Raw genomic sequence first — 17132 nt, 5'->3', positions numbered from 1 at the left:
CTATTAGAGATATCATAATCTGAAATTACTTTTCTAGGAAGACACTTTTATTATTTATTACTAATCAGTTCAATAAAAAGTTCAATGTTAGTTTTTCTTGCATATTTTGTCTTCGTTTCTGTTTATTAGATATAATGTTATTTTTAAAATTTTATAGTTTCTAGAAACATATACTCGAGTTATTTTTGACTGTAAAAATATCTCCGAATTTTGTTTATTATTTACAGAATAATAAATTGAGATTTACATCTTTGGTAAAGATTTTCTTTTCGAGTTAAAAATATTTCAATTTGAAGATATAAACTTGTGTATTTATGATCCAAAATTCCTGGAGAAATTTTAGATTATTAACATTTTAATGTCAGTAGTCTGTAAACTGTAATTTTATACAGTTAAATATTTTTTTAAAGTAAAATATGCACGAATTTTATTAAATATTCATAATTTCTTTTTACTTATTTCGTTTAATTAGTGAAACATTATCAATTAAAAATAACGCTTCATTTTAACTTAGCTGTGGAAAAAATAAAGTTTCTTTGAAATTAAAAAGTCAAAATTTGTTATTGCATAATCCTGATAATTTTAAGTTATTATGTAAACGTAAATGTTAGTAAATTTCAACATTTTCCTCCTAAGAATATCCACTATCTTAATTCGGAGTCTGCTTCAGGTGGCTAATCATGTGACTATACAATGAATTTGTTCTTAGCTTTCCTACTTCCTCATACGATACATGATTATACATTTTACAGAATATAAAACACTGATTAAATAATATATTTACTAGGCAAATTAAAATGTAAGAAAATAAACAGTAATTATGTATTATTTTACAATTACATATTGTAAAATGAACAATTTTACATTGAAATATTTAAGCATTTTCCTATATTTATTAAAGAAACATCGTAACATGGATAGTATAAAAAGTAACCATTTTTAAAGTCTTGTTTCAATCATAAAACATGTTCTAGAAGAATCCTGTGAGCCTATTTATTTATTTTAAATAATAATTTTTATATAATTACTTTATTTTAAAAAACTGTTTTCTGTACTTCATCATAAAGTAATCTATTCTTCATTAAATTCTTTTATACAATAGAATGCGTAATTTTTTACCCGTACTTTGAGAAGTAACAATAGAAAACATTTCCTGTTTGCTCTCCAATTGTGTTACGATATCATTAAAACTCCAATGTCTACTACTTCCTTTATTAAAAGCCATTTCAATATATTTTACCGACTAAGAATCGAACATAATGTCAATTTCAGCAAATAAATATCGACTAAAACTAGGAAACTGTGAAAGGAAAACGATATCTAAGTTTGAAATTTATTATATCGGGTGTTTATGTGTTTTCCTAAATTTTCGACCCTGGTCAAATACTGTAAAGAAGTGCAGAAAATACTTCCCTTTGCCCGCCTCAAGAATTAGTACCACATTTATCCGCCTGAAGGCGTGGCGGGAGGAGGAACAGCACATTACTTACATCCCCGCGTGTAAACTATCTATTGTAATCCGATGTAATTCATCTGTGATGTATGTTCGGGGGCCATTTCTGCCAACGAGAACTTCACCTTTCTATTTGCCAACTATGGCTTCGTTTTCAAACAAAATTTAACTATATAAATTGCTACCGACCTTATCTTATCTACCAAGCTGATAAAAATGAATATAAATAAAAATGAAATTTTCTTTACTATATATGATTAAACGAAAATAACATATGTGTATATATATATATATTTTACGTGTTGTAGCTTTCACTTCCGTATACTTGAAAGATATAAGCTTATAATTTTAATTTGTTACGTGAGTAAAATCTGATGTTTCTTAGTTTGTATTGTATATGAACTCGCTCTTGAATAATAAGGAATAATTATTGTAATTTTATATTATATAGAAAAAATGTATAAGACGGAATTTTGAATGTGATAAAATCTGAAAAAAACAAGAAATATTTAAAAATAAGATGTGGAAGGTAATTCTTGTTGAGAAACAAGTTTGATTGTCTTCTGTAAAATGCATAACTTAGCTTATTGCTATAATATTGAGATATTAATATAACGAGCTCTCTGTTCTTTGTTTTGAATTTGTTTCTAAAAAGAATGGGCTAATATAATATTTCTGTCAACTTAAGGTACCAATTATAAGCAATTACAATCTTTACTAAATTTATAAAAGAATATAAAATGTAATGAATCCATTTCGATGATTGCAAAAATAACCTTGGATAATTTTCATGTAATTATTATGTTCATTAAATAAAAAGCATTTGATTTATGTTAAATTGTTAATATTGAATCGAGGATTTTATTTAAGATATTGTGAAGAGTAAGAAATTATTTCAACGAAATTTCAATACTGTACATATTTAATAAAAATTAATATATTTACTCAAGTAATACGTTTTTAATGGAAAATAATTCGATCAAGTTAGTCTGAAGCAAATATTTTTTATTGAAAATAAATTTAAATAATTACATGAAAGTATTCCGGAAAATTCATTTACATTATTTTTCATTATTTACATTAAACAAAAGTCAAGTTATACATGGTATATTTTAATTAATATTTTATATTCTTAAGTTGAAATTACATCAGTTTTATTTGATGATTTTTTATAAAATAACACGTTATAAAATGGAATATAATATGGAAAATTTAACCAATTGATTAATAGATTGTATTAAGTCTTTAGATGACTTAAGATATAAAAGTATAAATATAAATTGTTCTAAATTTTATATTCAATTTTGAAAGAAATAATTATCTACAGTCAACTTAAGTGGAAATCTCAGCAAATACATAGCTTATCATGCTGCAAATTATTGTGTTAATTAGCATAGTAACTTACAATTTAGAATTTTTGAAATATATTCTAATTATATCTGTTTTTAATTCTCTTTATAATTATCAGCATCATCTTTCAATATTCAACTATAATTTTAAACATCGTTTCTTTTTATATCTTATTGCAAACTTTAATATTTATCGTTCATATTTTGGCATTTAGAAAAAACCTTTTAAAATGCTATTAAACAATATTATATTTCGTAAAATAGCAATATAATATGACGTTAAAAAATGTTATATACTATTGATATTCTTGATTAGCGTATCAGTTCTTTTACTATAGACAATTAGTTATAAATTAATCAATTAATTCATAATTAATTAATGAAAAATTAATTATCTATAGAATCAGTTAATTGTTATGTATTATATGTTTAAATTTTATTATTAGTTTTTTTAAATATGTAATTCTGTTAAAATTTATATTATTTCGAATAAAATATTTAAAGTTTTAGTCACACAACTTATTATTTATAAGAAAGAAACGATTAAATTAGCATTAACTTCATTTGACATGTTTTTATTATTTTGACCGGTTTAAAAATCAATTTGATACTATAAAATTTAAATTCGATTCGGTAAACGGGCAGAAATGTGTCAACCAAAGCAATTTATTGAGCGATCATCGAAGCAACTAGCTTCGCATACTTTTTGAACTTGAGCTTTCCAATGAGCAATATCTCGCATTAGGTCAAAGTTGAAGACGCCCGAAGGTATGACGGTGAAGGAAGACCGTGTCCTTAGTCCGACCTTGAGGTTCAACCCCGCATGCCTATTCGTATTTCTTCCATCTCTCTACATCCCGCCTGCTGGTCACATTCATCGGTATTGCTTGAGCTCGAGCAAACTCTCCATATTTTCATCACGTGAAATCTGAACAATAAATTTTGCTTTGTATTGAAATTATTCGATAACATTATATACATCACATTTAACAATCGTAAATTTTTGTGGCAATCTTTAATTCTTCTTAGAATAAGATGAAAATTAGAAACAGTAAATACAATAAGTCAATTTATCTATATGTAAAGATAAAATGACAATCGGCTTCTTTCCTGTATTACTAATTTACTAAAAATTAGTTATCTAGACATTAACGAGTTTATTTGGCAAAATTTAAAGAAATATAACTTATAATTATTTCGTATTTAAAAAAATGTTTGCGGTATAATTTTTTTCATTTATCTAAAGCAGAATTTCGAATTGATGTATACGTGAGCGACTGTTTCAGATAACATACAAGTCATGAAGCGAGTCGAGCGTTTGGTGCTGCCATAACGGGGCGAAAGGTGGCTCTACTACAATTTATCTGGTTATCCCTTGGTCAGACGACGGGAGATATCTATAGTCCCATCCATTACAGCTTGACCTTGACTGCCTTGTTTCGGTCCCCATTTCCCCATTCGTTTGTGACCACGGTCACGTCACCCGTGACGTAAACCTATCTTCAAAATCACAATTATTGTGAGAAAATTACTAATAATAACTTTTTCGGGATGTTTGAAATAATACTTTTAAAATATGTATGACTGTAAAAATAATTTCGTGAGCTTCAGTTATTAACGAAAAATATTCCCGATTTGAATGTATATACTGTACTTCTGATAATTACGAGTTTCTTTAATGAATAGAGTTTTATACCCGAAAATATGTGCCGTTTCCGATTTCATCACCACGTCTGTCTATTATTTTGAATCCAGTCAACCGTCAATAGTTAGACCCTCATTCCTGCGGTTAAAGTCATCATAGACAGATTTGAAAGGGCTACGTGCGGGTGGAGAAATGTTCTGACCTTGTTTTGGTGTCCTTGTGATGGGACCTTATCTAGTCGTTCATCCTCTGACCACCGATAGCACGGCAGGAAACGAAAGCTTAAGAGGGGGGACGTTCCGTCAATGGAGTCGGTGGTTTCGAAATGTCTATTATCTGCAGGCTCTACAGATCTACCTTGTTGCATTTTATCTTCGAAACACGAAAGGAGGTTTTCTAAGTTAATTGGGATAAAAATAGTATTGTTAAATTTGAGATGGATAATAATTTACTTCGCTTAATAATAACTCATAAGAATTTTATAGATCTATCATTAAAAGTCCTGAAGTCTTATTAAGTTCATCTGCAAGGTTTTAACTATTATAAACACGAAAGAAAATATGTATTTATTAATAAACAAGTGAAAACTATTGAATGTGTCGGATAAGCATTGCGTGTATTTTCATTCTTAATTAAATCTACAGAGGTAATGTAATGACATACGTGATTAGTAAGTTATACAGCATTTTATTTTGTTTTTAACCCTTATAATATTTGATCGTACGTATTCGGTCTATTTCACTATTAAGTATAATTAAGATCGAGTGAGACAGATGGACTTGAGACTAGAATTAATCAATGAGTTATTTTTTTTTTAAGTTAAGGCAAGAGTAAAACAGTTTTATTTAGTACATTAGCTTACATAAATTGTAGTAAAGGGGAAAAAACACCCTCAGACATGGAATTTATTATTAAATAATTTAATTATGTTTATAAGAACGTTCTAGTTATCGTCTTACTTTGCGTGAAAAGTTACATTTTTCGCTAAAGTGAAAAGAATTAATGTTTATATTATTTGACGGTATTTTAGAAAAAGAAAAATAATTAAAAACTGGGGTGTTCTGAAAACAAATAAATGCTTTCTTGGTTTCTCAACTTTATGGATGTTAGCTTGAAGATTTTATATCAGTTAAAACAATGTAAGAAATAAACCAGATGACAAGGTTAGGATTCTTAAAAGGAAAGTTGTTCCAATAAAGAACGCAGCTGGAGATAACACTTCTTGACCTGTCAAAATTCTTTAGCTTAACACTGAAACAATCTTAAATGACTGCAGAATCTCAAAGTTTATGACTTACATAAAATGTGTTGGCTTGGATTTCTCTGGTTTCAAATGTTATCAACAACCATTTCTATTAAAGATATCATAGAAATCTTAAATAAGAGAATTAGAGGAAAAATCTATTATTAATGAGATTTATCAGCAAATAATTTTCTAATAATTCAGACTGGCGGTCTTTTATCACATATTTTAAATTCAGCTTTTTCAGATAAAACAGAACAACAATTCCAATTGTTTAGCAATCGGAATTAACTTTGTTTTACTCGAATATGAGAATTACAATACCGTATTACTTCGAATTTAAGACAAAACTCTTTTATGTATTTTCTGAAGTTAAAGCTAAAATGTTTAAATCAATTCGTAATAATGAATTTATGAAAAAATTACAAACGATAAATGTTAATAGAAGAGGGAAAAATATGAGAGGGAAAAATACTTCAGCATGATTTTATCTATCATTTTTCACAGTAGAGTTTCAGCTGTCAAAGTTCAATACAGCCACGATAATAAGAAAATCATTGAAAAAGTGAATATTTTGACATTTAATATACTCTTTTCTAATTCAAAGCATTAAAAATTTAGCCAAAATTAATAATAAATTTGTTTCCTTCTGTAATTTTACTTCTCTTCTCGGGTTTTAGATAAAGATAATTCTTTAAACAAGTTTGGAATTTTATCTTATATAAGAATTGTCTAATATATAACTAAATTTTATTTATTATATAACCTATAATTTAATGTGTTGTTTTGTATGGGGTGAGTAGAATTTTGTTTCCTTAAAACCTTGTTATAAAGCGAGCAGGTAATACAAATAAGCAAGAAAGAAGCTAAAGTTTATAATCATGCAACTAATTTCAAAGAATTTTAATAATAAATTAAATAATAATAAGCATGAAACATAAAATGATATATAAGATTTTGTTTTAGCCGATTTAATAGGAAAATCTGAAAATATGTCAAAGATTAAAATGTCAAACGTGCGTTTAATAATATTATGGATGTAGGTAAATTGATCTAAAAATCGGGTTAAAATTTTCGAAGAAATAATCAAACAAATCAATCAAGCGTCGATATAAGCTTCTATACATTTGTTTTCCCAAGCAAAGAGTTAGGTTGGGTCTTATTTGGATTCTTCATTTTCTTCGGAATGCGGTCATCTCTTATCAGAATACTGTTGCTGTCGGATGCAATGAAGAAATTAGCTGTTTACTCTCGCTTTATCACAGAGAATAGTAGAATGTCAAGAGAAGACAGCTTTAATAGAAACATCTATCATTTCCCCCCTCACGTCAGTCTGTACTATATGTTCGAAGGTTATTTGTTGAAGTTGATGGACTGTCAGTGGGTTTTAAAGGGCGGATCCCTCTTAATCCAATACCACATTAATAAGATTTTTCTATTAAATTTGTTATAGATAATTTTCTTGCATTTAAAAATGTTGCTAACCTTATTCATTATATTAATCTTTAAATTCTTCTGGAAAATGAAAATTCCTCTGCAACTCCTGTCATGTAAAACAAGATAATAGAAAGAGTTTTGATGTTTATAAACACGTAAAGCTTTGTAATCGGGTAAAAAATTTTAGTCTAGACCTAACAGCGATTTTTTCTATTGTCTTATTAACAAAAGCTAGTATGTAGCCTCTTAGATATAATCGACAGATGGAATTTTTATTTTCAGTAAACAAATTACAAAAGAAGACTAATTACTCAGAAATTTAATCTTGAATTTTTTAGAGAATTTCTCCATTCTTTTTAAGAAGATAATTGGTTTATAATAAGGAAGATCTACAGATCTTGAAGAGAATGCCTTAAAAACAATAACAAATCCGGATTTTTAAGATAATGGTGGTTTGGATAATCGATATTCTATTATCATCAACTTGCAAGTGTAGCTTAGATCGATTTTGCAATTAAAATAAGTCAATTTCTTTTTTATTGAAGTAAATACAGGTTTAAAATAAAGTTACTGATTTTTTTTCAACTTTTTAATAAAGAAGAAGGTATAATAAAATTAGCCCATTTATTTCTACGCCGTTTGTGAAAAAACTTGATTAATCATCTTAACAGGAATTCCGTCGATGTTTCCAGTGGAATAAAGTTTTTGATAAGTATTAGATGACTTTATTCATAAAAACCTTCATTATGTATGCAAGAGACACATCGTTTTCATTCAAGTTTCTTATTGAGTAAAATTGCAAATCTGTTTTTTAACGTGATAATTATTTGTAAATAAAATGTCATTATATAAAAATAATGGTTCATTTCAAACATTTTCAAGATAAATATATGTCACGATTACATAGCTGCATTAACGAATTTTTATTCATTTTTTTCCCTTTCTTAATTTTGTTATTATGTTTATAAATATTATTATGGTTATTTTTTTTTAATGCTTTATACCATGATAAAGTTGTTATGAGAACAGAATTTTAAACTATACGTGTCTAGAGTTTATAGGTTTAGTGGTCTACGTGTATAATTAAGTAAAAATTTTATCCTTTTTTTATAAAATTAATATTTCACATTTTATATTGGCTTATTTTAAATTTTAAAACGCTGTATATCAGTATTGCTACTACTTTTTCAATAGCCAGTGGCAGAAAATTTAAAATATATGAGTTTATAAAATCCTTTACTAAAATTCTTGTTTGCAATATTAATTTTTAATATATTGTTATTTATAACTCTTTATTTAGTATCTTGCCTATTACAGAGTTTAAATATAGTTATACACTTAATAATTTATAAAATATTATTTTAATTTTTTGCGGTTTTTATACTTAGCAATAATGTAACGCGAATACGAATGAGCAATGTAATTTTTATAAAAACTAGACATCATTTCCTCATCTTTCATTTTATATTCTGACATTTGAAGATTTATAGATTGAATTCTGATCCAAAAATATTTGTTTTTCCTGGTATCAACAAATAAATTTAGTTGTGTCTTCTGATTGTCTCTCCAAGGTTAAACACATTTGTCAATTTGAAAATGACAATATCTTGACAATTATTTTAAAAATAAGTTATGTTGAGTTTAAAAATATAGAGCTTGATTTTGAAAAATTTATTTCGAAATTTGAATGTAAATCGAAACTACTAACTTACACCAGTACCTTGAAGAAACTTAAAACGAAAACATTCAAATAAGATGAGTAATAGCTTTCTTTGATAAAATGAAATTAGAGCATATACGCACACATACATATATATACACATATATACAGTATATGTATGTATATATGCTCTAATCTGTAACTATATTAATGTAATTCGTTTAATAATGCTTTACGAGGGCTCTATCCGTTCTTAACAGTAACATCCGTGTATGAGGTCAGTTGAGGGATGGACCGAAGCGTCCCGCTGTCTGCCAGATGTGTCCTCTAAAGTCGGGTGGGGCCCCTATATAGATTCACCTGTCCAACGACACTAGTCACAAGGGCCGGATGCAAGTAGGGCGTGTACAATCAAAAAGACAAAAACCGCATTATGGCATTCCTGGTAATTTGTACCCATTACTCTAGGACGTCCATGTCTTTCCGGCGATAATTATTTCCAAATGAAAGTTTTATTTTTTTAAATGACCGATGTCATCAAGTAAGTAGGGGCCACCTATTGGGACTCTGTTCACGTTCACTGTTCAACCACACCTCTGTTGTTTTTGTTATCGCTTATGATAAACACCTTCTAGCACACTGTTAGAGTTCTATGCGTCTTCTTAAGCTATCCTTTCTTTTATTACTTTTGTATTTGTTTTTTTCTTGTTTTATAATTTTATTTTAATTGATTGTTATATTCCTGATTTTACGGATTATCATCATTCATGTTCAATTAATCATTAAAGAGACAGAATAAATAAAGACGATGATAACCACGAAACTCGTTTACGCAACAAAATTATTATATTTTATTCTTGAACTGAAAATATAATATTTTTAATTATAGATATACTGTCACATTTTTAATATTTTAGCAAAATTTAATTTATTATTTAACATTTAATGCTATATAAAATCGAGTTTTCTATCTTAGGTGTTTCGTGTTACTGTGTTTCCTTTATTTATATTGAGCATAAACTTGGAGAGGTGGAAAATAGAAAATTATAATTTATAAAAATTGTTAAGCTGATGAAAGAAAAAATAATAGCGTATAAATGTTTTAAACTTGCATTAAAACTTCATTAATTAATTTTGTATAAATTACTATTATCAGCAAAAAAAAAATAAATAATAATAATATAGGCCTCTATACATAATTAACTTTTAAAGTGTTATACCAGATTTTAGACTGTAATAATGATATAATAACATAATTGTTACAATTTATACATATATATTTATATTTATAACTTATATATACTTTAGATAATAGAGAGGACTGAAGCGAAAACTTGTTGAACACTATATATAGGTCTAACGTATGATAGGAGAGGAAAACGCATGAATAATTTATTAATAAATAAACTATATTGCCGACTGTATTGTGTAACATAGTATTTTATAGAAACCTATAATTTATTTTAAATAACTTTATCTTTTAAACGTTAAGAAACACAGAAGAAATATTTTTAACACTTTAAAGATGAAATACAAAAATCACAATATTTTTTAATCTTTGTATACATAAACCAATTTAAAATTATAAATATTTACGTTTCAAATTTATCAGCGATAATTAATATTGTTATTGTAATTAATCATTTATTAATTATAGTAATTTTACTCAAGCATATTTTCTTTGATGAAAATCTAAGGTTGAGAGAATTTGTGAAATTTTTGCCTACTCCTACCCACATAGTCCATCCGGTTTAACCCTCCTAACATCACGTTTTACGAAAAATGACGAAACGAGAGTCGGTTAATATCCACCCATATACACACCTCGAAAAATGACACCAAAAGAAAAGGCATGGAAATAGTCTTGTGAATTTTATAACACGATGTTCATAAGTGGAAGTAAATATTTAAAAAAAAAATGTATATAAAAAATATATAACTTATTTCTTCGTCCTTGTCTCTCATCCGTACACTTGGCCCTTCTTAAAAGCCGAAAGCTATTTTGGCTATTAGCCAACTATGCAGCCACACCTGTCAGATTCGCGCTTTTCATTTAAATGAAAGTTTACCTGGTCGACAGTAAACAATAAATTACTTTGATATGTAAATATGTCGCTGTTAACTTGTTTTTCTGTTTCTTTTCGTATAATAAATGGATTTTTGCCAATCACTATTTCATAATTATCATTTTGTCAGTTTGACTTATATTGCTATCAAGGTGTCTCTTGGCGCTCCTAATTTATCATGTAAAAACGTTTAAAAAAGTACAAACTAAAAGAAATTACTCAAAATTCGTTCTTAGAAATAACACTTACGTAATTGAAGGAAATATTTTTCTGACTGTTTTTTTTTCTTAAATCCATCTGATCGTAAACAAGAAAATGATCTTTCCTAGAAGAAACATTCTAAGCATATTGGAAAAGTTTTCCATTCAATAACCGGAGAGTCAATCCGTTAGTAACGGGATTCCTTTCTTGTTAAGTGAGTTTCTCTCTTATTTTTATTATCTACTTCAAAGTATGTAAGACTGTACAGAGTAGAAAGCATTCTTGCAATTCAATAAATATTCAAGACTTCTGCTGAGTAACAGTTCCCAAGAAAAAAAAACATATATATATATATATATAAAGACAACTTTGTGAAATTCCGACTTAATTACGAATTAAATTAAATTTATTTTAATTGTTTATTTTTTCAGCTACTGAAAAATATTTAGAATAATATTGAAGCAAATTGTTAGTAGGTTATTAAAGGAAAGCTTTGTCTTAAGAATATATAATACATCATATAGATTTGGAGAGGGAAGGAAAAAAAACTCGAATATGTTTAAAAAATGACCTAGTACTATCCCCTTCAGTCTCGTATTGTTTTTAAAATTGCACCTGTCGGGCCTCAGAGTCGATTAATGACAGACTTACTTCTGTGTCCTTGCACGTGTTCCTTGTCGACTCATTATTGGTGCCTCTTTATGCTTAGCGTGTGACAGTCGACAGCCTTTATGCATGTACACGTAACCCAAGCATGTCAGCATATTATAAAGGATATACATCTTCCTCTAATTTTCATAATTGTTATAAAATGTACTACATCACTCTTGCTTTGTTTTCATCTAATATTCTATAGGAAAAAAATATTGATTTTTATATTCTTTTGATTACAGTATGAAAAAAACTTTAATAATAGATCCGGGTTTAATATAATAGGTAACGTGATTTTCTTTGAGACTAAATTGTCGCATATCCTAAAAGTAATTTAATGAATTTCGATGTTTCTTTTATTTCTGGCACATGAATGTTGTATATGTGGTTACAATGACGAATCACATAAGAAATTTTTCGGTTCTTTTATTACAGAAAAAGTTTTTTTTGTAATAAAAAACAAACTAGTCTCTTAAACTTTAATGTCATTCGAACACTAGAACTAAATGGATTTTACTAGTATTGCCCCCTTTCTCTTTTACTTCTCGGAAAGTATAAAGTAAACTACAATACTTTCCGTTCATTGATCCTGTCACTTTTCCAAATTGTGATGCTACCAATATGAAAATGTTGCTTTATATTTCTAATTTCATTTCGAATTCTTATTGATATTGTGATTAATAAGGTTCATATGTTATACGATTTATGCTTGAACAATATCATATTCTGTTAATTTAGTTTAATTTAATTTATTAATTACTAATCAATTAATAATTATTTTAATCTTGCGCTGTTTGTAAGCAATAATTTAATATTGTTTAAGAATTTAGAATTAAAAATTTAGAAAATTTGCTTCTCAAATAATAAACTTAGATAATATTTTTCTATTTAGTTTTATTTTTAACATTAAAAAAAAAAATATTTTTTCTTTCCGTTTCGTTTTTGAAGAATTTCTCCTGATAATATATCATAAATATTTTATCTACGTTTAATTTAAAAAAATTTTAAGACTGAGTAACTTTCTAATTTAATGGGATAAAGTATAAACGTTTGGAAACTATCATATAGCATGAAGTTGATGATTGACAATACTTCTAATTATCAAGATGGATGCCAAAAGTTCACGAAGCAGGGAAGATGGGAGAGTCAAAAGGCAATCCTCAACAAGTAGTTAAAACCAGATGGGTTTGAGTCAACAAATAGACCATATCAGTTTCTGAAAACGAACAGAATCTATCCAATTCTAGCTCTCGCTGCTTACTTGGTGGTATTGTTGTTATAAGAACATCGCATTCCACAACTGTTTATGCAGCTGAAGAATTTTACTTTAACAAAAATAGCTTATATCAGGAAATCTGTACCAAAACAACTTCAATTTTTTAATCGTCTTATTTTATAAATATATATTTTTAATTTTACCGTGTTCTTAAGTATATTTTGGCACAATTATCTTATCGATAATAAAACTTGTTAATAATGTACACATTGATAATCCTTATCGGAAAAAACATCTGTAAAATATTTTAGATTTTTATTTGGGTTATACTTGTTAAATTACACATTAATGCTCTGTTACTAAAATACTGTATTTACACATGCTTTAAGATTTAGGTGAACATTTTTATTAAAAACGTCATGAATTTATATAATTTTAACTAATGAAAAACAAATAAAAGTATTCTAACATTCGAATTTTAAAACTATTAATGCTGTACTAATATTTAATTTGCCGTTAATGATTTATTTGCATAAAATTGTCTGTGTTTTCTTATGTAACGGTATAAAATAATATTTTCTCTAGTAATAAGTCCGTATTAATTAATAATTGTTAAATTAAACACTTACATTTCTAAAGTTTAATAACAACTATTTAGCAAGACTAAAATAAACTGTAAACAATAGGTAATAACATACTTTCAACATAAAACGCCTTAAAATACTTCAAACGAAAATATCTGTAATACAAAACGATCAAAAAAAGATTTAGTATTAATTATAGTAAATTTTACGAGCTTCTAAGTTTCACAGGTAACATTTGTATGTCTCCTATAATGTAGGTAAGAAGTTCAAATGTTATTTTTATTAGGATATCATTTTCATGTCAACGAAGATCGTTTTGGTGGATCAGGGATGTTTCCATTCTAACTGTTTGTCTTTGTATTTAGGTTATTACCGACACCGAACTGTCACGACAACGAATACTTGTGCATTCAGGTGATACGTATTACCTGTAAGAATAATTGGTTGGGTGGCAAAACTTTTTTCTTTCCGTCTCCTAGGTCGAAACACTAACACTCTAATTGTTTAACCCAATGAAACAGTTTATAAAAGCGAATTCTTCGAATTTAGCCTATTAAACTTGTGTTTTTCATACTAATTATACGAATTTTTAAATCATTGATTAAAGTAGAAAATTGAATATATTTTAAATATTACGAACAAAAATAAATTACGAGAGTTTTTTTAACTAACTTAATTTTAATTTAAAAAAAAGTAATAAAATTTTATGTGAAAATTCAAAAATTCACAGAAGAAATACGGTATATAGAAATAATAAACATGTTTTGATCCGCTTTGTAAATTAGCTTACGTATATAATTTTTTGTTGATATCTGGAAATAACAAATACGTTCATAGTTTAAATTCAATTATTTTTAGATTATTATTATTATTATTATTATTATTATCTGTACTCGTTATTTTTTACTACAACTTGTTTAAAATTGATAAACAAGTATCTTACAACAATTCACTTTATATATTTGAATGTATGTTCGATTAACGATTAAATGCTTCTTAGTACTATTAACGTAATCTGAATTTTTGAGGTCAATTTTGTTTGAATGTAAGCGCATTGATTTATTGTTAAATATTTAAAATTATCTTTTACAAATAAAATATCGTAATTTTTTGAAAATACTAAAAAATAACTAAAAAGGAGAAGAAAAAAAAGCTTTGGAAATCTCGGCGAATTATAAGATTGTGTCATAAATTATTTATGTAATATTATTTAAAACATTTGATTGTATCTTGAAATTTTATAAATACTTTTTCTTCTAAAAGTATTATATATGTTAAGTAAAAGTTTGATACATATATATATATATGTGTGTGTGTAATGACTTAGCAATTTCTATATTTTAATATAGTCGGTCTATATTATTAGAACGATAAAAGAAAAAAATAAAATAATACAAGTAAACTTATATTCATAAATAAACACGGGTTTATATTTTTTACCTCGCAATATTTTCCTCTTCAATAAAATTAAATGAGGATTTTTTTTTTTTTCTTTGTGGTTTAAGGCCCTTTACCGCTCAGAGAGCACAAAAAGGCCAAATTAAATGAGGATTATTACAATAGAGATGCGAATGTTTTATAAGTAACTAAAGAAAATGAAATTCAGACTTATAATACTAAAAAAAGACAAATAACTTTTATATTATTATTTTGTTTTAAAAAAATACTTATAAACAATATAATATTAAATTCTGTTTTTAATTACGATTATCATAATAGTAAATGGGAGCAAGTTAGTGTAATTGTTTCAGTTTCTAACAGTAGAGGGCGATAGAAATGTAAGTATGCTGCCATCTAGCGAGTAACCAATAAATGACGATTAGATAAATAATCGGACTGGTTGGGCCAGTCGAGTACTTGCGTTCGTTAGTAGTAGCACGTTAATTTGCTGTGGGAGTGTTTTATCTTATTCTCGTGCTTTAAGGATTGATTCAGTCGTTTCGACATCAGAAATGGGTCGTGATGGTGAGTGATCCTACTTTATATAATATCTGTTAATATTTATATGTTAATTATATTGAGGACGCTTATAAATTGTTGTATCTAGCATTTTTACCTTTACATGTATACACCTACAGTCCCGGTTATACGGTAGGTGTAAACAGATCAATAGCTGAATCCCTTCTTCAAATATTTAAAGAGTTTGAAGGTTTTCTGTTTCCATTTTTATATATTATATTTGTATTACATATCCATTTCGTAAAACTAATTAATTCTTCTCTTTCGTTTGATTTGTTCTTTAGTATTATAATGTTCTATGGTTCACATTGCGCCAAAACTTGTTCGCGCCCTTAGCTATAATGATATGTATGTCGTTAAGTCGTTTTAATTGATTCGGTTTCTTGTGTATTATTAGTATTATGAGAACTACAACACGAATACGATTGTTTGTTTTACTAATTGTGGATATTTTAAATACAATAGATTAGTTGATGTAAAGTAAATCACATATCCCATTAAAAATACTTAAAATGATGCTTCAAAATACTTATTTACGCCGATTTCTTATGGATTTAAATAAAAATTAAATTATTTTCCTAATTTCTTTAAATTAATCGAACGCAGAAATTCGTCTTTGAGTCACATCGATGTAGATATAAATGAACTATGATCCATTGTTATACCAACCACCCTCTATCCCTCGGCTCCCTATGGTATTCAGTTGGAAACGCTTTGTTATGCAGCATGTTGCCGAGTTCTCTTACTGAGTCGTCATCTAAATAAAGACTTCCGACACAGCTGTATTGTATATAAAAGATATGCAGTTAAGAATTTTTTGAACTGTTAAGGCAAATTATAGGAGACATTTGTGTTCTTAGTTGATTCACAGGTATAGTTAAGCATCGGAAACTGGAATAACTTTCTTTTTTATTAGTTTTTACGTTTGCATTCACAAAGCAATGTTGTTACATTATAATCTCATTTGTGCTGATCAGTTGAATGCGAGTAAACACATTTATAAGATGTATGGATTCAGTGGTTGAGTTTTTTTATTCATTGTAATCTCGTTAAATAGGAAGGAGTTCTATTATATCTTAACTACCTATAGAAATTGGAATTACTTAAGTATCATAGAAATTGGAGGTTGTATGATTAACGTTTGTTTTGAACAATTTACATTTCATTCCCATAAACCGCTGCTTGCTAAACGGAGGAATATGTATAATCGGTATTTTATTACAATATATAGAACTGAATTGTTTAATAAGGAAATACAGAAGAAAATAAAAGTAAACTTTTCAATCGCGTTATTTGACAAATTTGGAAATGTTTCAGTTGTACTTAGTCAATTATGAATAATATCCATCCACGATTAATGAAACTCAACATTACCTTCCTGAATAGGCATATTAAAGTCAACTTTAAAAATACACACACGCTAGCCTTTTTGAGATATAATACTTCAAAAGAAAAATTACATAATAAATGAGTACATATACGGTTGGAATTACTTAAGTATCATCTCTTTTTAAGTCTTGGGTGCGTCACTACTAAGCCTCTTATTAAGTAACATTTCTTAGAGCTTACTTAATAACTATTGCCATTTTATATTAATGGAGATCGTCCTTGAATAAAAAAAGTTTATTACTCATGGGTAAACCTTGTGATATTTTATTTGAAATGACA

General features: G+C 27.2%; 1 protein-coding gene across 9 annotated transcripts in view; it reads left to right on the top strand.

The window, feature by feature from the left end:
* Positions 1-17132, top strand: part of LOC136988835 (uncharacterized) — a 163168-nt gene that overhangs the window by 110651 nt on the left and 35385 nt on the right. Inside the window, exon 1 of one of the 9 annotated variants that reach the window (XM_067286806.1) lies at positions 15215-15470. The exons of the other annotated variants lie outside the window; for them this stretch is intronic. Coding sequence (XP_067142907.1) covers positions 15468-15470 — 3 coding nt within the window. The 5' untranslated portion in view covers positions 15215-15467. Of the gene's footprint in view, positions 1-15214; positions 15471-17132 lie in introns of those variants that run through there. 9 annotated transcript variants of the gene reach the window in all.

The sequence above is a fragment of the Centruroides vittatus genome, unplaced genomic scaffold, assembly GCF_030686945.1.
Source record: "Centruroides vittatus isolate TY-2023 unplaced genomic scaffold, ASM3068694v2 scaffold_386, whole genome shotgun sequence".
Taxonomy (NCBI): Eukaryota; Metazoa; Arthropoda; class Arachnida; order Scorpiones; family Buthidae; genus Centruroides; species Centruroides vittatus.
The sequence above is the reverse complement of the archived record's forward strand: the minus strand, read 5'-3'. Positions and strand labels throughout refer to the sequence as shown.